Genomic DNA, 23,317 nt, shown 5'->3' with positions numbered 1-23,317 from the left:
AGCACTCGTGAAGTGGATACTCGAATCCCTGAGTCTATGCAAGGCAATTTGGTCACAAAGTAGTTGGAACCACAACTCACAGACTCCAAGTCAAGACGTATGGGCAGATGAATCTCAGATGTGTATGTGCATGATGTATGATGAATCAGTTCTCAGTAACAGTTTAAGGACCTGAAATGGTTAATGCAGCTGATTGAAATTTGTTGCAGATGGATACTTCAACTGTAGTATTTATACAAATTGGAAACACTCCGAGAAGCTGAGATGAATTCAATGCTTCCGCTCTTTAGGCCCTTAGCCCATTGAAGAGAGATACATATACAAATTACCTGGAAAATTCAGAGCTATGTCAATTTTAGTTTACTGAGACAACAACAAGCCAGTGCCAAACCTAAAACGACTGCCTGTGCATAAGATTGGTCGTTCTTGACGTATTTGAGCTCGGATAAGCCGGAAATTGGCCACTTCTAGTATAAAATCTAGAATGTCTTTGGAGCCGGAATGATAACCAAAAGATTCACTAATACGATTCCCCACTCCCTGTTTCTTCATATACTGCGGAAGTTTCAAACCCAATCGTATATGACAACTGTTAAGGACTCTGCACTTTTGTCGTCATTTATTCGTGGATTTCGGGATTTTTGAACCCCATTTCACTGTATCGGAAATTGTCAATAACACCTCCATAACGAATGTATTTGGGCGCGTTCGCCTCCATACCGCTGTTGAACATTGATATATCTCTTTGAGAAGAACTGTTCCTCATTAAACTTGCTCTTTGTGAAACAAATCTACACATAAATCCATTCAAGGACAAAGTAAATATCTTTTGATTACTCGCCACTCCTTTATCACGAAGTTTTTTGCCATTGATCGAAGAGTCAGGCAACGTCAGATTAAGATAGCAGAGTTGCCTGAGCGGTTTACGAAAGCCAAGAGTTGGTCTAAGTGTCAAGGACGCTCCCTCCATCTTTGGTCAACTCACAGAATCTATAAAAAGGTGTGTGATGCTCAATTTACACGAGTTGTTTTCAAAACACTGTGCCGTCGCTGTAGAGATCAATTGGTGGTCCCTTAGTCTCTGGCCTCAATTGTGCGGCAATTTCTCTTCCAGATTTCCAGCTTCCAGCTTCAATAAGTTGTGGTAAGGATAGATCATAGTTGAGCTTCTTGTTGACGAGTGGTAGGATATAGTCCAAAAAGCCAATCGTGAGCGCTCTCCATTCGACAATCACACCGTCATCCGGTGTAAAACTTGGAATCTCTGGTGTCTTTGATTTGATCTCCTTGGAGAGCTCAAGTCCACGCTTGAGATGTTCCGGCTTCAACTCAATGACTTTCAAATCGTAGATCAAACCTCCGTTACGGTACTCTGGTAATCCGGTTTGTAGCGTCTGCTTTGAAATGTTGAACTTATAACCATAATCCTTCAGGGGAACAATTAGTGAATAACACAGCCATTGTGTGAGCTTGTGGAAAGGGATGATGGTGTCAACAAAGTCAGTTACACCAAGCTTAGCCGTCGTAGATAAAGGCCATGCGTCACCGAGAGATACACCATCCACTTGAGTTCTTCCCTTCGGCCAGATGGATGTAAGCCCTTCCATCAATGCATTCCATAGTAGTGGAAGTTCAAATGAATCATCAACAGACTGCTTGTGGAGGTACTCAATGAGATTTCCTGGTCTACCGTCCTCACCAAAAATCTCATTGTTCGATTGCAATGCCTTACCCAAATTTTGCAGAAGTTGTAAGCGTCCTTCAGTTCCAGTTAGAGGATTAGCCTTGGTGATTTGAAATGATTTGATCAATTGTGGCTCTTCGAAGGACACCAACTTAGATGCACTGACCTTATAAGGATCATTTGGATCGTCGCTCAGTTCACCATTCTTGAACATATCAATAGATACAATGGCCAAACCTTCAGATCTATTGAAAACTTTGGACGTTCCCTTCTCGATGTATCTCCACTCATTGCCGGCACCAGCATCGATCAACACGGAGAAAACGAAAAGATCGATGAGCTTCTTTCCGATCTCAATCTCAGCAACATTCTGTGATCTCCATAGTTCGATCAAGGACTCGACACGCAAGTCACCACCAGCGTTGAGATGACCCCAACGACCATGTGGTGGGATAGTATCATACTTGTCTTTGAAATCTCTATCAATGACATCAGTAACAAAGTCAACAACATCATCGACTTTGGACAGATCAACATCAAAGTAATCCAAATTGTTCTGCAAGGCAAGCTCAAAGATTGGGGCAGTATGCTGGCGCACAGCTTGAATCTGTAACAATTCTTTTGCTTTTTCAATATCCTGTGTCATTCCAATGCCTATTCCTAAAATTAATGTTTGAATAGATTTGGTCAAGTTTCGTATTCAAGGGATGCCTTGTTGATTTTATATACTATAACAATTCACAAATGGATTATGTTGGAAGTGTCACCGCAATCCTTATCTCCGTCGGGGTAATAACCATAGTTCCGTACACGTGATAGTTATTCAAACTGAAGCCTTGAGAGATTGTCAGGGTAACAAAAAATTCACCTTCAAACATCCAGACACCACAGACTCACCTTTTCTCTATCAAGTATTATGGTTTGTGCAACAACGCAGGTTTTTTTTTTGCCTCACAAGCACGCAGAGTAGTGAAAAAAAAAGTGAAAATTTCTTCAAGAACTCTTATTGTCACCTTTTTGGATCTCTTCAACCAACTTTCAAGAAGTAAAAGGTATTATAATGTCTGAAATTGAGAAGAAAGAGCAACAACAAGAAGTTGTCATCCACAAGATTAAGATGACCTTGGTTTCCACCAAGGTTAAGCAATTGGAGAAGGTCTGTGCCTCCATTGTCTCCAACGCTTCTGAGAAGAAGTTGGTCACCAAGGGTCCTATCAGAATGCCAACCAAGGTTTTGAAGATTGCTACCAGAAAGACTCCAAACGGTGAGGGTTCTAAGACCTGGGATTCTTATGAGATGAGAATCCACAAGAGAGTTATTCACTTGCAAGCCCCAGCTGCTATTGTCAAGCAAATCACTCAAATCACCATCGAGCCAGGTGTGGATGTCGAGGTCACCGTTGCTGCTTAAAGTTTTAACTAACTTTAGCTAAAATGTGACCTGTATAAAAAATCTCAAAGCTCATTCTGCTGTGTTTTATGTGTTGATGTTATAAGAACTCTAAAGGTTGAAATTACGGTATAAACCTCATTGTTTTTCATTAGCTCTAGATCATTCAGTTCTAATACCTCTGGTGATTATCAGCTGTTTATATTCCGTTGGTTCGGGTTCTCTATAAAACAATATATTTCATTGCCGAGACTGCCTGTAGTAAATTTGTAGAAAATGCTTGTTAAGAAGAATGGATTGACAGTTCAACAACCAAGCTAAATCAAAAATCTTCTGAAGTCTCGATAATCATAGCACAAGTGTCCAAAACACCATCGGTTTCCTGACATGTCAAGAATACTCTTGAGATGAACACTTTAAGGACATAATGGAATACTCATGAGAAGAAAGATGTTGATATTACGCCAGTCAGGTACGGAGAAACCCTAGGCAACAAACATAATGAGGTGCCCAGTTGTCCCAATACTTGTTCAGGTAACTCAGTAAAACCACAGTGTGGCCCATGTATACCACTACTCCCTCGGTCATTTTAGACATTACACCCAAACACCAGTGATCCCTCGCGGTTATTTCTCTTTAGAGATTTGGCCTCGGTCAAATTATCCATAACCCCCGCAAAGAAAAGAATGAGACGCTCGCTTGACCGGTACGGGACCAAAGTTTGTTTGTGTTTTTTTTGTGTCACCGGTGGCTAGTCATCGTTTCCAAGCGTGGAGAATCAAGATACTAAACCGTAGGAAAAGTGTGGCCAACGACTCTGGCGGGAGGGGGTGCTTTCCTTCAACCTCGATTTCATCATTTTACCACGGCAAAACGGTAAGGGGAAACAGGTCGACCCCCATCTCAGGGGAAGGTTTAACCTGCTGTACTCCATAAAGAACAGTTTTCTGTCCCCCACAAATTCCAGCCAACGGTTAGAATTATGGCGAAAAGTGCAAAAAATTATCTTACGGGTAACAACATACAAATTTGACAATTCATGGCAATTATCGCAACCAACCCCGGTTTCGAGGAGGGGAATCATGAGTGGCCCATTGAAATTATATATAAACACGCTGTTTTGTTCCCACCTTCAGTCTTCTTGTTGTTGTTCTTAGCAAAACGTTTTGTAGCGGATTAATAATTTCACACATTGGGACTGTCAAAACAATGGGTGAGCAATTGTTATTTAAGGATAAAGTTGTCATCATCACCGGTGCCGGTGGTGGTTTGGGAAAGCAGTACGCACTCGCTTATGCAAAGAGAGGTGCTAAAGTTGTCGTGAACGACTTGGGAGGCTCGTTGAAAGGTGATGCTGGTGGAGAGAATCACAGGGCGGCAGATGTCGTTGTCAACGAGATCAAAGCCGCCGGTGGTGTAGCTGTGGCAAATTACGATTCCGTGGAGTTTGGTGATCGTATTGTTGACACCGCGGTGAAGAACTTCGGTACCGTTCACGTTATCATCAACAATGCCGGAATCTTGAGAGATTCCAGTTTCAAAAACATGACGGAGAAGGATTTCCAATTAGTCCTTGCCGTGCACCTGAGAGGTGCTTACAAGTTGACCAAGGCTGCTTGGCCATATTTCAGAAATCAGAAATATGGTCGTATCGTTAACACTTCTTCTCCAGCTGGTTTATACGGTAACTTTGGACAAGCTAACTATGCCTTGGCCAAGTCTGCCTTGATCGGTTTTGGTGAGACGTTGGCTAAAGAAGGTAGCAAGTACAACATCAATGTTAACATCATTGCGCCATTGGCCAGATCAAGAATGACGGAAGAAATTCTCCCAAAGGATATGCTAGAGAAATTAGGACCAGAAAAGGTTGTGCCATTGGTTCTTTATTTGACTCATGAATCTTCAACCTCCACAAACTCCATCTATGAGGTTGCAGCTGGTTTCTATGGCCAAATCCGTTGGCAGAGATCTTTGGGTGAACTCTTCAAGCCTGATGAAACTTTCACTCCAGAGGCTATTTTGAACAAGTACAAAGATATCTTCAAGTTTGAGAATAAACCATTCAACAAAGTTTCGTATCCAAACCAGCTTTCAGATTACAACAGATTGGTTGCAGAGAGCGTGAAACTCCCAAAGAATGAGCAAGGAAACAAGAAGGTTTCTCTAAAAGATAAAGTTGTCATTGTTACAGGTGCTGGTAATGGTCTCGGTCGTGCACATGCCTTGTTGTTTGGTAAGTATGGTGCAAAAGTGGTTGTCAATGATATTGCCAACCCAGACAACGTTGTCAACGAGATCAGACAAGCTGGTGGTGATGCTGTTGGTGACAAATCCAACGTTGTCACTGAAGGTGAAGGTATTATCAAGACTGCATTGGACACCTATGGTCGTGTCGATGTACTTGTTAACAATGCTGGTATCTTAAGAGACCGCTCTTTCCTCAAAATGACCGATGCTGAGTGGGACCAAATCCAAGATATCCATGTTTTGGCACCTTACAGATTGTCCAAGCTTGTTTGGCCTTTGTTCTTGAAACAGAAATCAGGTACCATTATCAATATGACATCTACATCTGGTATTTATGGTTCCTTTGGTCAAGCTAACTATGCTGCTGCAAAGTGTGGTATCATTGGATTTACCAAGACATTGGCCATTGAAGGTGCCAAGCACGGTATCAGAGCAATTGCAATTGCACCACACGCTGAAACAGCCATGACAAAGACTATTTTCAAGGAGGATGAGTTTAACAAGTTTGATCCTTCACAGGTTTCTCCATTTGTTGTGCTTGCTGCTTCAGATGCCATTAATGCTTCAGGCTTGGTATTTGAAGTTGGTGCTGGTTGGATTGGTAACACCAGATGGCAAACAGCTAAAGGTGCCGTTGGAAAGGGTGAAATTGAACCCGAGTTCATTAGAGACCACTGGAATGAGATTGTCGACTTTTCTGAGCCAGCTTATAACAAATCCACTCAAGATTCTTCTCTAAACATTTTGGGCGCGTTGGCCAGAGATGAAGTTGATGGAGATGACGACGATGATGACGACGACGATGAAGAGGATTCTAAGGATACTTTCAAGTACACTGAACGTGATGTCATCTTGTATAACTTGGGTCTTGGTGCCAAAGCTAAAGAACTCAATTACGTTTACGAGGGTGATCCAAACTTTGAAGTCATTCCTTCCTACGGTGTTATTCCATTCATGGATGAGAGTGGTGGTTTAGAGGTTAACAAATTGTTGACTAACTTCAACCCTGCCTTGTTGTTACACGGAGAGCAATATTTGCGTTTGCACAAGTTCCCATTGCCAACTAGTGCAACATTGCGTACAGAGGCGTACCCTGTGGAGGTTCAAAACAAGGGTTCTAAGGCAGCTGTTGTCGTTGGTGGGTTCAAGACTTACGATAAGAACACTGGTGAGTTGATTTTCTACAACGAGTCAACTACTTTTATCAGAAAGGCTCAGGCAGCTGATGGTTCCAAGAAGTACAAGGACAGAACCACATTTGCTGTTGCTTCTCATGAAGCCCCATCGGCCACGCCAGATTATGAAATCACTGTTCCAACGTCTGAAGACCAAGCTGCAATCTATAGACTGTCAGGTGATTACAACCCGTTGCACATTGATCCAAAATTCGCCGCAAAGGCAAACTTCCCAAAGCCAATCTTACACGGTTTGGCCAGTTTTGGCATCACTGTGAAACAATTGTACGAAAAGTTTGGTCCATTCAAGGAGATCAAGGTGCGTTTCACCAATGTGGTTTACCCAGGTGAGCATTTGAAGGTTAAGGCATGGAAGAATGGTAACAAGGTTACTTTCCAAACGTGGTCTGTTGAGCGTAATGTTTGTGTCATCAACAATGCCGCATTGAACTTGGGCACTGGTGCTAAGTTGTAAATTAATAAATAGGAAATATAACGAACATGTGAGTATGAAATTTACACTGAAATTGTAGAAAGAAATTCATTAAGTCATTATTATCATTAGTTATGGTTATGGTAAGGATAGTTTTGATAGCGTTTATGTACATTAACCGAACAGCTTCCCATGAGATTTGATAAAATCATTTGGGTGATCGTACTTGATCTCATCGTAGAAGTATTCAACTTGATAGTTACCAGAACTTTCGTACCAACCTCTTCTCTTCAAGAAGTCCTTTTCAGGCATACCAGGAACCGGGAAGAAGTAAACCAAAAGGCAGTAGACTCCAAAGGACGTCAAGTAACCAGAGAAGAAAGAGACGTTATAAACATAGGTGGCACCTATAGGGACCTTTGCTCCACAAGCACCGACAAATCCAACAACATTTGGCATAATACCACAGATATAAGCTGCATATGCCCTCCAATTGATGCCAAATCTATTGTATGAATAGTTCTTGTCTGCGCCGTGTTGATACAGATGGAAGACATTGATATACCCTCTTCTAACAACCAAGTAATCTGCAGCAATGACACCGGCAATAGCACTAAGGAACACAGAATATGCACTAAGATAGGTTGTGAAGTTTGCACTTGAAGACATGAAATGCCATGGACAAATGGCAAAGGCCACAGCAGCACATACAAATCCACCACGTCTGATATTGATGAATCTAGGGAGAAGAGCAGAACCGTCAGTCCCCGCAGAGATGGAATTTGCAGATATGTTTGTACCAACCTGAGCTAAAGCAAAGGCAGCAGATATGAAAAAGACACCAGCACGATCACCTGGTGTGTAATCTTCCACATAACGGGTCAACAGATCCAGTGGAGACCAGTATACCTCGCCATACAAGCTCTTTGATGCAGAAGATGCCAAAATACCGATGAGCGATGTTGTGGCAAAGCATATTGGAATGGCAACAAATTGTGATAAGGAAGAATCCTTTGGTCTTTTTGCCAAACGGGAGAAATCTGGAGCGTTGAGGATGAAGGTTGAGAAATTGGATAGAGAACTCATTGTGGAGTTTATGAAAGCCCAAGCATGGTCCGAGGTTGATAAAGCCGTTTGTTCATGGATAACAGGGCCAATTCCATGAGCACGAACAATAGTCCACACTAAGAAAGCAATACCTGCGGTAGAACAGAAGTAAGCTTTAGCTGTAAACAGGTGTCTGACAGTTTGAGGTCTGCAATAGATAAAAGGTAGGGAAAACAATGAGAATAAAAAGTAGCACATGAACTGGAAAGTTGTAGTACCAGAATTTGGTATTCCATTGTGAATTCTAGTATCCAAGTCTGCACCAAAGATAGACTTTAGCATTAACTGGACACACTCAGATCCCAACCATGCTTGCACTGAGTACCAGACGAAAGCCATGACAACTCTGTTCAAGACAGGCCAAATGGATCCAAATGTACCAAATGATGCTCTGCAGCTAACAGGGAAGGAGATGTGATAATGAGAACCAACCCTTTGGGATATTGAAACAAATACGGAGAGAAAGAAATATCCCAACCACACAGAGATCCAACACTCCCACCATGACAGTCCTGCCTGAACACCAGTGGATGCAATTTGCCAGGTATTGATATTGAAGGACTCGCTAACCCAAAGGAATACAAAATTATACCAGCTCCATGGTCTCTCATGTTCATCAAACACTGGCTGTAAATCCTGATTAATGAGGAACTGCTCGGAGACGGTGAGTGATAAGTCAGAGTCATGCAATGACAACCAAGTCCAGAACCTCTTCTGCAAAGACTGGTTTTCAGTTTCTGGAAGGTTTCCAGTAAGCTCTGTTTCCTGGGATTTAATGCTATCAAACTCCACTTTCTCCATTTTGTTGATCTCTAGTCCATATTGAATATAAAACTGAACTCTTCTGATGTAAAATTTTTCGAGTCTTGAGGAATAGTTTTTATAAGAAGAGGTCTCCATGTATATTGAAGAAATTTTTCATTCGAGCGGCGTTTAAAACTTCAACACTGCATAGGCCTTGCATGATGCATAGAGTTGAAATGCCGTTAGCTGTTACTTGGGAAATCAAATTTTATTCACCAAATATTATATTCCCTACTAAAAAAGACCTGGGTAGTTTGTCTATTCCCTTTAGCAAATGCTGTTGGTTTGGTGCTTTGTTTGAATTTGCTTTATTGAATTCTCTTGAGAAGTGCTTACTCATTTGCTGACACCAAATTAGTTCTGGTCTGCTGATGAGGTGGTGTCATGGAGCCGTGCACGGTGACGGTTGTAGTTCAGCGTCAAGTTTCTTTTTTTTTATGCCTTTAACTAGTGAGGCGAAAGAACTAGACCCTTCTCGTATAATCACACCTTTAAAACTGGTGATGGAAAAGTACGACTCTCCTGATGAAGTTCTACACAGCTAAGAGAAAGAATGGAAATCAACATGGTGAGAATGTACAGGCTTGGTTCCTAGGCACGAAAAGGGTGCCAATCACTACGGGAGGAGCTTCACTCTCCCATTCATCTGCGCTAGAATGGTAAGGCAGTCGATTGAATACGTTCTTTTAGAAAAAGCGAGTGAAAAAGACAATATTAAATTTAAAACCAATATAACTAGTGAGAAATTCAGCTAAACCATTTGGCTTGACCACTGACGTACTCATCTGGATGGTATTCATTGATCTCCTTAGTGAAGTCGTCAACATTGTAGTCGATGAATGTCTCATACCATCCACGCTTACTCAAAAACTTCTTCTCAGGCATACCTCTAACTGGGAAGACGTAGACAAGGGCACAATAGACACAGAATGCAGTAATGTAACCACAGAAGAAAGACAAGTTGTACAGATATGTTGCACCAACTGGGACATCGTTACCACAGGCACCAGCAAAACCAACAACATTTGGTAAAATACCACAAATGTAAGCAACATAACCTCTCCAGTTGACACCCAGTTTGTTGTAAGTGTAATTCATGCTTTGGTTGTTTGAGTACAAGTGGAAAATGTTGATGTAACCCCTACGAACAGCACAGTAATCAGCGGCGACAACACCTGCGATGGAGGACAAGAACACGGAATAAGCACTAAGATAAGTGGTGAAGTTTTTTGAAGTAGTGAAGAAGTTCCATGGACAGACACAGAAGGCGATAGCGGCACAGAAGAAACCACCACGTCTAATGTTGACATATCTTGGAAGCAAAGCAGAACCGTCCGTACCAGCGGACAAAGAGTTTGCAGAAATGTTCGTACCAACCTGGGCCAAAGCAAATGCAAAAGAGATGAAAAACACACCAGCACGATCTCCAGATGTATAACTTTCAACATAACGTGTCAACAAATCCAATGGTGACCAGTAGGTCTCGCCATACATTGTTGTGGAGGCAGAAGATGCCAAAATACCGATCAGTGATGTGAGGGCAAAACAGATTGGAATGGCCAAGAACTGAGATAACGAAGAAGAGGATGGTCTCTTTGCCAAACGTGAGAAATCAGGAGCGTTAACAATCAAAGTAGCAAAGTTGGCCAAACAGTTCATTGTGGAGTTGATGAAAGCCCAAGCATGGTCGGAGCCATGTAAGCTGGTCTTTTGATCAACCACTGGACCAATACCCCCAGCACGGACAATGGTCCAAACGAGGAAAGCAATACCAGCTGTAGAACAGGCATAAGCCTTCACGGTGAACAAGTGTCTCACCGTCTGAGGTCTGCAATAGATGAAAGGTAAAGAGCAGAAACAGAATAAAAAGTAACACAAAAATTGGAAAGTTGTAGTGCCAGAGCTTGCGATACCGTTTGGAATTCTGGTATCCAAGTCAGCACCAAAGATAGCCTTGAGCATTAGTGCAACACACTGGCCACCAATCCAGGACTGGACAGAATACCAAATGATAGCCATGACGACTCTGTTAATGACAGGCCAGATGGAACCAAAAGTACCGAATGACGCTCTACAACTCACAGGGAAAGTAATGTGGTAGTGTGAACCAACTCTTTGGGAGACAAACAAGAAAACTGCGACAAATCCATACCCCAACCAAACGGAGATCCAAGTCTCCCACCAGGAGAGACCAGCTTGCACACCGGTGGCTGCAATTTGCCATGTGTTAACGTTGAACGCATCGGCAACCCAAAAGAACACAAAGTTCCACCATCTCCAAGGTCTGTCATCTTCATCAAGAACAGGTTGTAAATCCTTGTTGACGAGGAATTGCTCGCTCAGGGTGAGCTTGGAGTTCTTCTGCAAACTGATCTTGTACAAGAATTTGGAAATGAACCCTTCTGGCTCCGAAACTTCAGAAAAGGATCCAGTTCTTACTTTACCATCAACTTCGGAGTATTCAGCTGATGCTCTGTCCTCGAGGACATACTCCTCTGGGGCCTTCTTAGTGTCTGAGAACGATGCCGAGGACATGGTTCTTATGTTTGTGTATATATATGTGTGTGTGCACTTGATCTATCACCATCACATGAGAAGCAAAAGATGGCGGAGATGAACGCTTATATATGTATCATTTCCTACGATTCCAACCTACAAATCAGAAGATAAAAGAAGATGTTTGACGTATGCAATGTAATCGCTGCGTTTTTCAAGAGGTCTGAGGCACAACTGATAAGGAAACTTGGTACTTGTTCGTGTTGAGTAACAGGAAACCGTCCTGATCAGCGCAACAGTCCAACGGACGGATTGGTCCGCCTGGTTGGACAAAAAAAGAAAAGAGAAAAAAGAAAGAAAAAATCAGAGCATCTTAGACAAAGCAGAAGATGATGTAAGATGGAGATACTGTTCAGGACAAGCCCAGTTTAGGCTATTGATTGAACACATTGTATGGAATGGTACTGCTTTATTTGCAGGGCACGAGGACTCTAAACTGATCGCAGCTCTGCTGGTGTTCATAACGTACTACTTACTATGGCCATTGGGAGCCCGAAGACCCAATTAAGCGTGTAGCGGGTGCTTAGCTAGCGTGTACCGGTACACTACTGACGATGTGTACTTCTCGCACCTGTGACATGAGGAAATCTATCACTTCGTTTAGAGGTTGGTATACGCTACTCAATTGTCGCACCGTTGATGGCTCGATAGGTTCGCCCTTATTGCTCATCTTAACAGGTGATGATTTGTTCATTGTACGTAGACGCACTGTGTAGTAGTAGCGATGCTTCATCGCAGCACTCACCGGACTGATACGACACCATGGCTAGATCGCCGACATTGCACATCAGAAGTTGCAAAGCTCTGGAGAGAATTACTACAGGCGACATTGTACTGATAGACGTACGGGATCATGATATAGGTACATACATGTACAGTCGTAAGTTAGAACTTTCAAGTTCTATCGATGTTGCGATAGCGGTTGAACTTAACGTCTCGTGCGTTAGTTGATCCTCTCCAGGTACCTGCCGGTTCACGTAGTTACGGATCGATAAACTCTCCAATGGCCCCCAATGCTCTCGGAATTTACCGTTGTAACGGGAATTTAGCGATGAGGGGCGATCTGTGCCTTACGCGATTGTTGGCCTTGAACAACCAATGAGAAACGGTAGCCGGTCCGAGACGTGATCTACACACACATACAAGTTCCAAACATTCATAAATGAGATTGCCATATGGGTTGTTTCCATGCTGGCGTGATCCTTTTCCCCAGAACTATACCTTCTGGAGAGTTGGGTATTCGACCCCAATCAGGTTTATCTTTTGGAATTGATGTTTTTTACCCCAGCATTGTTCATTGTCAATTGTACCCACTGGTTATAGCGTTATTTCCTCGTGTTCCCTTTTCGGAACACGATTAAATTGTTTGATAAGGCTAATCGCCGTAGGAGTTGAGCAATTGGATGGCCGGACTGTGCTACAATTACATGTTACCTACATTTGGGAACTATAAGCTTCCTAGTCTGAGCAATTAACTAAAACTGCATGTGGCAACACATACTATGTTGAGGAAAGGTGAGCGGGCGTTATTCTGTGTCAGCGTGCCATATTCCAGCCTACGCTACATGGTTCAAAGGCATAAGCATACGCTAAATCTTGACGCAACTAATTGACTTCATACACGTTGATAATACAATCCAGAAGCAAATGTTTATTGATGCGCTCTTGCCCCTGAGATCGTTATCGATTGCCATCCGTTGTTCTTCAGTGTAGATTAAATTAGATGACTTCGTTCTCAGCACCAAGTTTGAGGTGTGGTCTGAACGATTCAAAGAGTACCATAAACGAAATTCAAAGAAATTGGTCCACTGGAAAGAACATTACCTCATAATTGGTGCTATGTGTATATACATCGAGACTGGTAATTCCCGGATCTCTTGCATTTAATCATGGGTCTCCGAAGGTAAGGCACATGTTACAATTTATCACGCCAGGTGTAACTTCTTTATCGGCCTTTCAGAACACGACACATTCATCAGATACTATCCGCTCTGATACGGAATTGGCTATCTGATCGACCATATATCCTATTGGCACTCATGTGAAATGCGATGGATGTAACAGTACACACAATTATACTTGATCGTGATAAAAGCCCTGACTCGTTTTGACTCTAATTTATACAATCAATTGTAAGTCTACGCTGTGTATCCTCCGTAGAAAGTTCGGCGGCGTGTTCCTCGTTTACAAGACGCTCAAACCCCCTTCACTTGGAAGTGATTCTGTGGCTCTTTTAATCTGTAAGAGTACTTTCTATCCGTGAGGATCATAATTAGAAAGAAAAGGTATTCAGCTCCTTATCTTCGGCGGTAACGGTTCTTCCATTGCAGGTCCCAATGAGCACCCGGAGTGCAATGCCAGGCTGCTCGTCATCTTGATAATAGACATCAATTTATCATGATAGAATAAATCCTTAATTTCTTGGAACTTAACCTTGACCTCCTTCATACAACTAACAACTTAGAGGAAATAATTGCTTACAACAACACCACTTGTAACTGCTTCAATGGTATTACGAGAATATATTCCTCTGTCATTTCCATATTGCTGAATTTGCAAAGGTAAGAAATTAATAACAGAGCATACCTAAATCATGTGAGTCCAAAAAGTGTGGTACATATACTGAACATTTTTCTTTTGTCATCAACTTACAATGTCTCTAACAACACTCAGTGAGTCAAACCCACAACTCAGTGAAGGTCTATTTAAAGCCATGTATTACCTCATTCTAGGCCAATGCTCAAATTAACCAGTTCAGGATAAGGGAGGAAAGCTCAACCAGTCGATAAGCAAAAAGATATTCTTGCAAGCTTGAAGCAAACACCATAATTGAGCCATTTCAAAACATCTTGTTGTTTCTCAAAGGCAAATAATTATTGAAGATTTACGAACCAGAATAACAGGCTCTTTTTAAAGCCAAAGAGTATTTGACAATGAAATAGACCACATTATTAAACCTGAGACGTTAGATGGTATCCTGAACTACAATGGTAGACTAGTTGATTTAAAGTCTCTGGACTTCCAAAAAAAGATTCTCGGTGGGATACTAGCCAACTTGAAACAATCTTCAAGTATAGAATGGTAAAGTTCACCTTGTACAGCCCTTGATGATTTTACGACTCCTGAAAGTTGGTCTTGAAATAGATTAAACTATTCGTCTTGGTCCGCCCAGAGATGAACACAGGCAAACTCTTTGAGAAGTTATTCAATAGACCAGAACCTGACGGAAAGAATGTTTCTACTCAAGTCTCGAGAACTTTCTAGATAAGCTGAACTTACAGATTTCAGGCTGAAAGAAAGCTCGATAAATTCATTCTGGATGGGAATATATGTCTTCTAAACATCATCAAACATTTGAGACAGTTGGAATCACTTTCTGAGAAGTACAAAAAGATACATTTTGACTTTGAAGATACTAGAAACTATTGAATGGTTTTTGTTGCAAGAGGAAGCTGGTGTTTTCCCGAGCTCCATACTAAAAACACCTCTAAACTATTATAGGTTATCTCTTGTGCCATCCTATCAGGAGACAGAACTTCCTTTATGAATTGGAACAGATAGACAAGAGATTATTTAAAACCACTACAATGAAAATTTGGAGAGTATTCTTAAACGTGATACTTGTTTGATTACTGTTTTATCATTATAAGTTATGCTTCATTCAGTGAAATAGATGTGTTAGATCATTGTCTTGTCCTACTAGCTTCGTTATATTTGCCTATAACACAAAGTTGTCAGCGTAAACAGCACTTACATGACTTTCTATATCAGGAAAGAGAAAGAAATAGAATACAATGGTAAGATACACTATATACAAGCTTAAATGAGTTCGTCTACAAAAACAATTGCTACGAAGGCTACATTATCTTCGTGTTGATAACGAACTTTGGAGTATTTGTACGTCAAGCACTGCATTGGGATGCAGTTAATGCCGGCAAAGTTAGAATTGACTGGCAACTTGCAGAATTGGCAAGGTTACACCAAAAAATTGGAAAATTGGCCGCAAATGAAAATTTTGCCTTGCGTCTAGCCTGCACACTAACGCGGGAGGTTTTCACAAAACGCACGAGCTCCTGCAAGAGCTTTCCAATTTTTGAAAAGCTCTTGCGTCTTTTGTCTCTCTTTTGTGCGTCGTTGCTGTGGATATCATGTACAAAGGAAATCAGAAGGAGTGGAAAAAAGAGTTCGCGTCGTTGGAAAAGTTGAAGCTTCAAAAATTTACACGTCTGATCCCTACTTTCGACATTACTGGTAGTAGACATCAAGTATAATCAAGATGGATCAACATCTGCCTAATGGGAGTTTCTATGGTGTTCGGCCATATGGAGTGATGGTCGGAAGTTCTGGGTCTGAATTCTCAAGCTCAGAGTGTAACGGTGAGTCCATAGCCGGTCCAGAGACTTCATCACCAAGAGACGCGTTACCTGTTTTGCATCAAGCTGTCACTACTCCTCCAAGGATTGGGCATATTGATATGACATCACAGAGTACTTCAGACCAAGCAGATACCTCGATCACTAATAGTGATAGAAAACTGGACCCCAAACTTACGAGGGAAGAACAAAAAGAGGCCGTGCAAGAACTGTTGAATATCCATATTGACTTTCTCGTCGGTAATGAACGATCTGAAGCATGGGAAACAGTTAGGAGGGCTACCGGAATATCAGTTGCCAAGCTTAAGAAATTGAAGAATCAAGCTTACGACAGAGGTGAGAGAATTCATAAGAGAATTCAGACTGCTAAACGCACAAAAACAGGTTCAACGACAGCTACCGTGTGTGATGATGATGAGTTTTATCTCCAGTTTTACTACGATTGTCGTATTTCAAGCATAGCCAGCAAGCATAAGGCTCAACTTCTCAAAATTTTGAGTCAATGCCGCAACGATGAATTTCACTTGTATCATACTAAAAGAAATCAATACATGAGAGAACAGGTGATCGAAAGCCTTTCTGAATTGAACGTTCTACCAGAGTTAGACGTAGATGTTGTTCTTTTCAGAGTTTTGAGCAAACTCTTTGACTGTGATGATATCGGCTTGAATGGTGACAGGGAGTTGAAACGACTTCTGGAGGAAAAGAGAAAGAAGTATAAGAAGACTGTCTTTGAACCTCTCTACAAACAGAAAAAGCATCAACTTAAAAAGGCAATAATGATGCGTGAGAATGCAATCAAGGAGAAAAAAGAATATAAAGCTACTCTTGTCAAAGCCATCAATGAAAATCTTGCCTTTATGTCTAACACAAAATTAAGAGATAGCATCATTGAAACTATGCGTCTGATTGCCGAACAAGAAGCAAAGGCTGAAAGTCTGAAGAAAAGTGTGATGAAAACATTAGAGTCACAGGAAGATATAGATTCTTTTGAAGAGTTTGTATCTGAAGAATCTGATATCCCAGCTGATTAGTTTGACGATGACGAATCAGAGAACCATGGTTCTGAGGGGAATGTGTCTAGTGAGAGTTCTACAGAGGAGGACTGAATCAATACAGAAGGACATTGCTAGACCACAACTTTTTTTGTATCTGTTTAAATATATATCTTTAGTATTTTAGTATTCGTTATTGGTCATAAAAAACACCTTGAATGTTTCAACCACGCATGGCATAATTGTAGTTGAGGTTTTACTTCAAATTGATATACTCCTCTAATGTAAGCCTTGGTCTGACTTCAAAATAACGGGAAGTTTGGTTGTGTGGAACGAGATTCTGACAATTTGTAAGAAAACAGCTAATAGAGCAAATTTGGTTCACCCTTCCTCTCACTAATGCTTTGTCATCAGTATACTGATTCCGCTATTGTCCAGGGATAAGGGTCACTGATCATTCATTGCAAATTCTCAGTTTGCTTAATCTTTTGTTTGACGATATAGAGTCTTTTTCTTTACCAATACTGTATTTGTTAGAGTTGTTTTGAATAGAACGAAGAACCTGTGGCTTTAAAGCATGATGATAGTAGGCTTTGTCCCCCCCCCCCAATACGTGAAAATAGCTTCCCTTTGGAGAGGTTGATCCATCCTATGACGTGTCTGCTAAAATCTTTTTCTGTTTCTCGTCAGTGGTTTCAAGAGAGTAATGTTGATGATCATTCACTGAGCTGAAGTTGTTGTTGTGATTTTTTGGTTGACCAGAGATGCATCAGCATGCGCTTTTTGTTTACATTTTCTGAAAGACAAGAGAATTTCTAGATTTCAGCACAAAAAAGTTGTAACTGTCTCTGCAAACTTGAAACAGGAAGTCTATCATAACGTCTAAATCTACAGCTTCGAACTCTTCATGTATATGCATTTAATTTCCACCAATAAAGAAATGAGTGAAAAATGTTCATCAAAGTGGAATGGACAGATTCACATGTATCATCTCGCAATACTCAGGGTTTATTATTTCTTCACCCGGATCTTTCGAAGTTTATGAGTTTAAAGTCTTCCTTTCCCCCATATAAAATTTTTTGACAATAACACCAAGTAAGACAACGGAAGAATATTGACATGTGAAAAATATCTAGCTATAACTTCATGTATACAGTTAGTGCCACTGCAGTCAATTCACAAGAACAAATGGGGCTTATCTTTGACATAGATGTAATTAAAAACTACTCAGTGTCACAAGGAAGCTTGCAAGCCCAAATTTTGATGTTGTTGTGGACTTTATTGGCCAATTTGTCATTGAGAAAATGCTCAGATCAACAGAGGATAGCTTGAAAGTCGATGATTCTATTTCCCTCGTACGCTCTGAGGTGTATATCGATAACAATCGAGTTTATCACCGACAGCTATCAAATTTAATACAACCTGACAAATCGAATGTTGAAAGGTTTTGCAGTCTTGTAACACCCACCGATAAAGATCATTCTTATTTGAGCCTGATTGAACTTGCTGGTTGTACATGTCAGGGTGATTGTCATACAAAGAAATGTCCTTGCAAAAGTGTTGATGCGCTGTGGGCAGTGTAGTCCAGGAAACATGAAGGCACAAATCACACACCTGACTAATGCAAGTTGAACCTCGGTAAACAATATATCAGCTGGTGAAACAGCTTCAGAAAAGACTGGAAAAGTAATAATACTAGAGTAGAGAGCATTGTTTGTGAAGAAACCCAATGATGTTTACAGCATTGTTGATCAAAAGATTGGTGATCTTAAAACATCTCGTGAAAAAAGAGTTTCTGATTGGAATAATAGTTCTAAGTTATTGTATACATGTTGTTAATTATCTATTTCTCAACCAAATTCTGGTATAATTCTCTAAATATTACGCAGTTATACCCGACAGACCACCTAGCCTGTAGCCTAGCTGTTGTGACACACGTCACTACAAATGTGGACATTTGACGCTCCTTTGAGTGGGGGTTTGAACCGATTACCTTTTAGCTATTCTCAATTTTAATCATAACGTTCTCAAACGTATGTCTTTAGCTATATATATCAAAGAGTAATCATATATTATAGTTGAAAATACAATATCCAATTAAGAGCTTTCCTAATGAATAACCAAGTCCATTTTTTGATATAGTCGAAAAAGATCTCAATTCTAAAAAATCATACTAAAATTCCTCAAAAAAAATAAATCTTCAAGATCTCACAATTTAATCGTGCTAAGCAATCACTTCAAATACCTCTTGTTATAAACAGTTAAGCTATGAAAGCATAGAACGAATAGGATATCTCTTCCTCCATATTAAATGGCTATATATAGCAGTGCCCGAACCAACCATTCGCATGTAAAACCACCTCACAGGAGAACATCCGGACATTACGAAAAATTTACCTTTACCATTTTTCAGCCAATTGCAAGGTTGCATTTTGAAATTGTCATTCGCGGGAAAGGCAGTGGGCAAAAGTTAAAGACAGTAAAAAAACACACACACACACAAAAGTATAGGTAAAGGACTTGGTTGGAAAGACTATCAACGACAGCTCAGTACAACATGGTTAATTATATCGCTAAGCCTATTTTGAAGGCCATCCCACACTTCGGTAAGATCAACTCCCAGAACTTTTCAAAGTACGCTCCAAACCTTGCCATCTGGGGAACGACTTCTGTCTTCATCATCTTCACTTTCACTGAAGGTATTCCAATCATGCAAACCACTTTCTTCCAGAAATTCCCAGTTCTTGGCCAACACTGGATTCACAACCCAGATCCACAAGATTTGCCAAACTAAGCGTATTGGCGGTTAGTTACAACAAACAATACACAGCTGTCATTTCTTTGGTCACTTCTCGGAGGACACTGGTGCCTTGCTTATCCTTTGTTCTGGGACAGATACATCAGATACATGTTATATTCAAGGTGGTTTGTACCAATTCAAGAGGATTCTTTCTGTTTATACTTCAAATGACCAATATTCATGATTATTATAAATTTGAAAGAGCGTAGATGTCGTTGATATTCAGTATCACACAAGAGAAGATGAAGCTTGAGAACATGGCACATTGAAGTACGTTTGTATAATTGCACAGGTATTTGATAGGAGGTATAAATATGTGCGGTTTAATCTAGTGATGTAAATGCAGCATCACCTCATAGCTCGAATATGCTCTTCTTCTAGTTCGACTACAACTTGATCAAATAATTGGATGCATTGATTAATGACTTGTTGTAATGATTCGTTCTAATGATTCTGCATTATGATTTTCCACAGAATATACCGTGCAAAACAGCAATTTCATAAACGCAAGCTCTATCTTTCCGTTATCCAATGGTCCGATATACTGTTTATGAGGTTTTCCCTTTAACGTTGTATTTCCTTCCCATTTCCGGACAACTTATTCTCCTCATGTTATCGTCTTTCGACCTCTCAGCAGCTTACTCTCCGTTTGTCTCAGTAGCTTCGTTCTCTTCTTCTTCTTCCTGCTTGTCCTCTTCTTCCTTCTTCTTCTTCTCTTCTTCTTCCTTCTTCTTTTTCTCTTCTTCTTCCTGCTTCTTCTTCTCTTCTTCTTCCTTCTTCTTTTTCTCTTCTTCTTCCTTCTTCTTTTTCTCTTCTTCTTCCTGCTTCTTCTTCTCTTCTTCTTCCTTCTTCTTTTTCTCTTCCTCTTCCTGTTTCTTTTTCTCTTCCTCTTCCTTCTTCTTCTTCTTCTTCTCTTCTTCTTCTCTCTTCTCCTCCTCCTCCTCTTTCTTCTTTTTCTCCTCTTCTTCTTCAGCCTTCTTTGCAGCATATACTATCTTATTTTCTTTATCCCTTTCAAGCTCCCATCGGTATTCACTCAATTTCGAAAGATCATCAAGCAGCCAAAGCTTACCGATGTATTCGATTTTGTTCTCAGTGATCTGGTCGTAGTGTATAATGAATCCACGATTGACTGGCTCAAAAGAAGCACCAATCACGTCGTAAGCACACCACAGGTAGTTTTTACAATAGTGTGTGATATACCACCCCTTTTCTGGTTCTTCAAAGTTGTTTGGGAGATGAAGGTCACCACCAGGAGGATGTAACACTGCATTGATCCTAACTGGGCCATTGTACATTTTCTTAAGGTCCTCGGCTGTTTTATAATCATTCTTGTACCTTGTATCTTGCACATCCCTATCCCATGTACCACTAATCTTACAGTACTTCATACCAGAGTTGACCCATAAGAGCGTGTAGTCATCTTCACCACTCAAATGACCAGGATGCGTAGAGCAAATCTCGTTAGCAATTGCACCCTTAGGTCTGGTATCTAGTGAAGTAACTATTCCAGCACTGACGACATCATGCTTGTTGAATTCGTAGTTCTCATCCCCTGCAGCTGACTGCCCAATCCAGAATAGCTCCTTTTCACCGTGAATTTTATCAGTAACTGGCTTCCACAGATTCAGCTGAATCATTGTCAAAATACCTGCAAAATGTTGTGGTCTTCTCATAGCAACAATTCCAGCCTCCATGAAATGATTAGATTTTTCTTTAATGTATCTGTTGTTAAGGGTAAAGTTTGTGGTTCTTGGAATGTCAAAGAGGGCTTCATCAATAGCTGTTGGGAACAGTTTCAACATAAAGTTCCGGTTCAAGTCACTAAAGTGTTCATCGGTATATCTATCCTTGAAGAATAGAATACCGGTTCTTTGGTATGGTCCCATATCAAAGAAATAACTAGGTTTCACAAATGGCACGGAATCAGTATCAAACAGGATTGTTTCATCAAAAGAGTTGAACAGAAATGCAATCAGCTTATTGGCATATCCACCAAAGCGGTCACGATACTCTTTCTTGATACATCTGTTTGCGTTGACAAACCAAATTTCTTGCTTTGGAAAGTTATGAGGCACGAAATCACGAACCTTCTCATAAACGTACAATGGGACATCTGGATCGTCTGCTCTTGCAGCCTCGATTAACTCATCCTGAGCGCTTTCGCTAAGATCTCCCTTGTGTACCACCTGAATCGGCAATCGGTTGTTCAAGGCCCTGAGTACTTTAATAAGACCGATAACGTCATCTTTGTACTTATCAGCAACTGATAAAATGATCCCTCGACCGTTGAGGGCGTTTCTCCAATCGTTCATAAAGCATTTACTCTTTGTAGATCTTTTGAACAGCTTAGAGTGTTGTAATTTTTCTGATGATCCGTCATCAGTCAAGTAATCTTTGTCTTGTGGTTCAAGAATCACGTCTTCCGGAGTAAGTAAAGTATCCTCTGCACCAAGGATGATGTCCTCATCATCATCGTATTTGATATAGTTCGACATCCTTGGAATACCTTTGATCAAAGTTCCATCCCATCTCTTAAAAGTTGGGAATTCCTTAGACAGCCACGGAAAAAGTCTCTGTTCAACATCCTCACATATGCTTGTACTGCCATCTGACAGTGTACTCTCGACAGAAGTTCCAAAGAGTGATGAGATTGGAGAGTTATAATTCAAATAGCACTTTCCGAAGACTCTGAGATGTGTAACAGCATCAACTATGTTTTGTTCAATCTTGAATGATTTATCTCTCATTGTGATAAAGTCATTTTCGAAGCCAGCTATCACATCCTCTGGTGGTTCTTGTTTCAGTTCATCTGGAAGCTCATCTGGAAGCTCCCCGTGTTCCTTTTTCCATTCGTCCTTACGATGGTTCTTCCAGTCTTCACTCTTTCGGCGGATGTATCTATCATGATCGTATGAGTCCATCTGATAGTCCTTATCCGCATTACTATCAGGGTCCATAACTTCCCAGTTCTCATCCCTCTTGTAGAGCTCATCAAAGTACAAGGCACATTTCTCCTCAAGAGGCTTTGAAGGAAAGTTCTCGGAGAACTTCTCCAACAGATAGCCATAATATGTTGAGACCGGCATGTTCTCATCCAACACCAACACGAGGTCCTGAGCAGTCCCACTAGTCATGGTTTGCAAGCTAACAGGACTAGATGACGGATATACCATGATCAGCAGTTGACAGAACACAACGAACAGTGCCACCAAGGTCATGATGTACTTCAGTTGGTTGAAGGAGAAATTCATGTTCACAGCGTGTAAATACTGTCTCGTTGTATTCACGAGCTTTTGCTTGTTGATTCCAGGAGCCATTTTCCACACATTAACTGTTAATACACACACACACACACACACACACGGACTATTCCAATGTTGAACACGGCGGTAAATGACGAAGCGGAGTGAACTCGAGTAGACAACAAAACTACAGCAACAATAACCCCCCAAGCAGTATCGTGAAAGCACCAGTTACTTCTGTCTTTGTCTCAAGCGAAGAACCAAGCGGTGTTTTTTCCTCTATTTTTTTCCAGCTCTTTCAGCGCTCGCTATGCGGTTATCGTTTCTGGATCAATATGGATTGAAAAGGATCTTCAGCAGCGCCGGCTCTAGTAGTGTGAAACAAAGAGAGCGTAAGGGGCTAAATCCAACAATGTAAAGGTTCCTGAACTTCAACGTAAATCGACGAGGACAGCAGAAAAACGTAAGAAGATGCTTAACTAGAACGCGCACACGGGAGAATTGTCCA

General features: G+C 40.9%; 8 protein-coding genes across 8 annotated transcripts; 4 read left to right on the top strand and 4 right to left on the bottom strand.

The window, feature by feature from the left end:
* Nucleotides 1–1,031: 1,031 nt before the first annotated feature.
* CYBJADRAFT_128988 (URC4/urg3 family protein) lies at nt 1,032–2,330 on the bottom strand (the record flags this gene model as incomplete). The annotated part of the gene is made up of 1 exon (XM_020212811.1): nt 1,032–2,330. One exon carries the CDS (start codon nt 2,328–2,330, stop codon nt 1,032–1,034), a length of 1,299 nt encoding a protein of 432 aa, XP_020069724.1.
* A 364-nt stretch (nt 2,331–2,694) lies between these two features.
* On the top strand, nt 2,695–3,294 carry RPS20 (40S ribosomal protein uS10). The gene has a single exon (XM_020215277.1). It carries the CDS (start codon nt 2,745–2,747, stop codon nt 3,093–3,095), a length of 351 nt encoding a protein of 116 aa, XP_020069723.1. The 5' UTR covers nt 2,695–2,744; the 3' UTR covers nt 3,096–3,294.
* Nucleotides 3,295–3,795: 501 nt separating this feature from the next.
* FOX2 (bifunctional hydroxyacyl-CoA dehydrogenase/enoyl-CoA hydratase FOX2) lies at nt 3,796–7,011 on the top strand. The gene has a single exon (XM_020215276.1). It carries the CDS (start codon nt 4,284–4,286, stop codon nt 6,969–6,971), a length of 2,688 nt encoding a protein of 895 aa, XP_020069722.1. The 5' UTR covers nt 3,796–4,283; the 3' UTR covers nt 6,972–7,011.
* A 33-nt stretch (nt 7,012–7,044) lies between these two features.
* On the bottom strand, nt 7,045–8,898 carry CYBJADRAFT_168227 (nucleobase cation symporter-1 family protein). The gene has a single exon (XM_020215275.1). It carries the CDS (start codon nt 8,835–8,837, stop codon nt 7,104–7,106), a length of 1,734 nt encoding a protein of 577 aa, XP_020069721.1. The 5' UTR covers nt 8,838–8,898; the 3' UTR covers nt 7,045–7,103.
* A 641-nt stretch (nt 8,899–9,539) lies between these two features.
* CYBJADRAFT_168226 (nucleobase cation symporter-1 family protein) lies at nt 9,540–11,491 on the bottom strand. Its single transcript, XM_020215274.1, has one exon. The coding sequence runs from the start codon at nt 11,373–11,375 to the stop codon at nt 9,588–9,590; it is 1,788 nt and encodes a 595-aa protein (XP_020069720.1). The 5' UTR covers nt 11,376–11,491; the 3' UTR covers nt 9,540–9,587.
* A 4,161-nt stretch (nt 11,492–15,652) lies between these two features.
* CYBJADRAFT_168224 (uncharacterized protein) lies at nt 15,653–16,992 on the top strand (the record flags this gene model as incomplete). The annotated part of the gene is made up of 1 exon (XM_020215273.1): nt 15,653–16,992. A coding segment is annotated over exon 1 (1,127 nt), but the record flags the coding sequence as incomplete, so codon positions are not given.
* Nucleotides 16,993–19,093: 2,101 nt separating this feature from the next.
* On the top strand, nt 19,094–19,795 carry QCR10 (ubiquinol--cytochrome-c reductase subunit 10). Its single transcript, XM_020215272.1, has one exon. It carries the CDS (start codon nt 19,322–19,324, stop codon nt 19,556–19,558), a length of 237 nt encoding a protein of 78 aa, XP_020069718.1. The 5' UTR covers nt 19,094–19,321; the 3' UTR covers nt 19,559–19,795.
* A 162-nt stretch (nt 19,796–19,957) lies between these two features.
* CYBJADRAFT_98267 (alpha-mannosyltransferase) lies at nt 19,958–23,011 on the bottom strand. Its single transcript, XM_020218045.1, has 3 exons — nt 20,524–23,011; nt 20,437–20,451; nt 19,958–20,316 (listed from the first exon to the last, which is right to left on the bottom strand). The coding sequence occupies exons 1-3, from the start codon at nt 22,882–22,884 to the stop codon at nt 20,203–20,205; spliced, it is 2,490 nt and encodes an 829-aa protein (XP_020069717.1). The 5' UTR covers nt 22,885–23,011; the 3' UTR covers nt 19,958–20,202.
* Nucleotides 23,012–23,317: the final 306 nt, after the last annotated feature.

This window comes from Cyberlindnera jadinii (assembly GCF_001661405.1).
Source record: "Cyberlindnera jadinii NRRL Y-1542 unplaced genomic scaffold CYBJAscaffold_9, whole genome shotgun sequence".
NCBI classification, from domain to species: Eukaryota; Fungi; Ascomycota; class Saccharomycetes; order Phaffomycetales; family Wickerhamomycetaceae; genus Williopsis; species Williopsis jadinii.
The sequence above is the reverse complement of the archived record's forward strand: the minus strand, read 5'-3'. Positions and strand labels throughout refer to the sequence as shown.

Coding starts and splice junctions, on each gene's coding strand:
- RPS20 (XM_020215277.1), top strand. CDS start 2,745: ATGTCTGAAATTGAGAAGAAAGAGCAACAACAAGAAGTTGTCATCCAC.
- FOX2 (XM_020215276.1), top strand. CDS start 4,284: ATGGGTGAGCAATTGTTATTTAAGGATAAAGTTGTCATCATCACCGGT.
- CYBJADRAFT_168227 (XM_020215275.1), bottom strand. CDS start 8,837: ATGGAGAAAGTGGAGTTTGATAGCATTAAATCCCAGGAAACAGAGCTT.
- CYBJADRAFT_168226 (XM_020215274.1), bottom strand. CDS start 11,375: ATGTCCTCGGCATCGTTCTCAGACACTAAGAAGGCCCCAGAGGAGTAT.
- QCR10 (XM_020215272.1), top strand. CDS start 19,322: ATGGTTAATTATATCGCTAAGCCTATTTTGAAGGCCATCCCACACTTC.
- CYBJADRAFT_98267 (XM_020218045.1), bottom strand. CDS start 22,884: ATGGCTCCTGGAATCAACAAGCAAAAGCTCGTGAATACAACGAGACAG.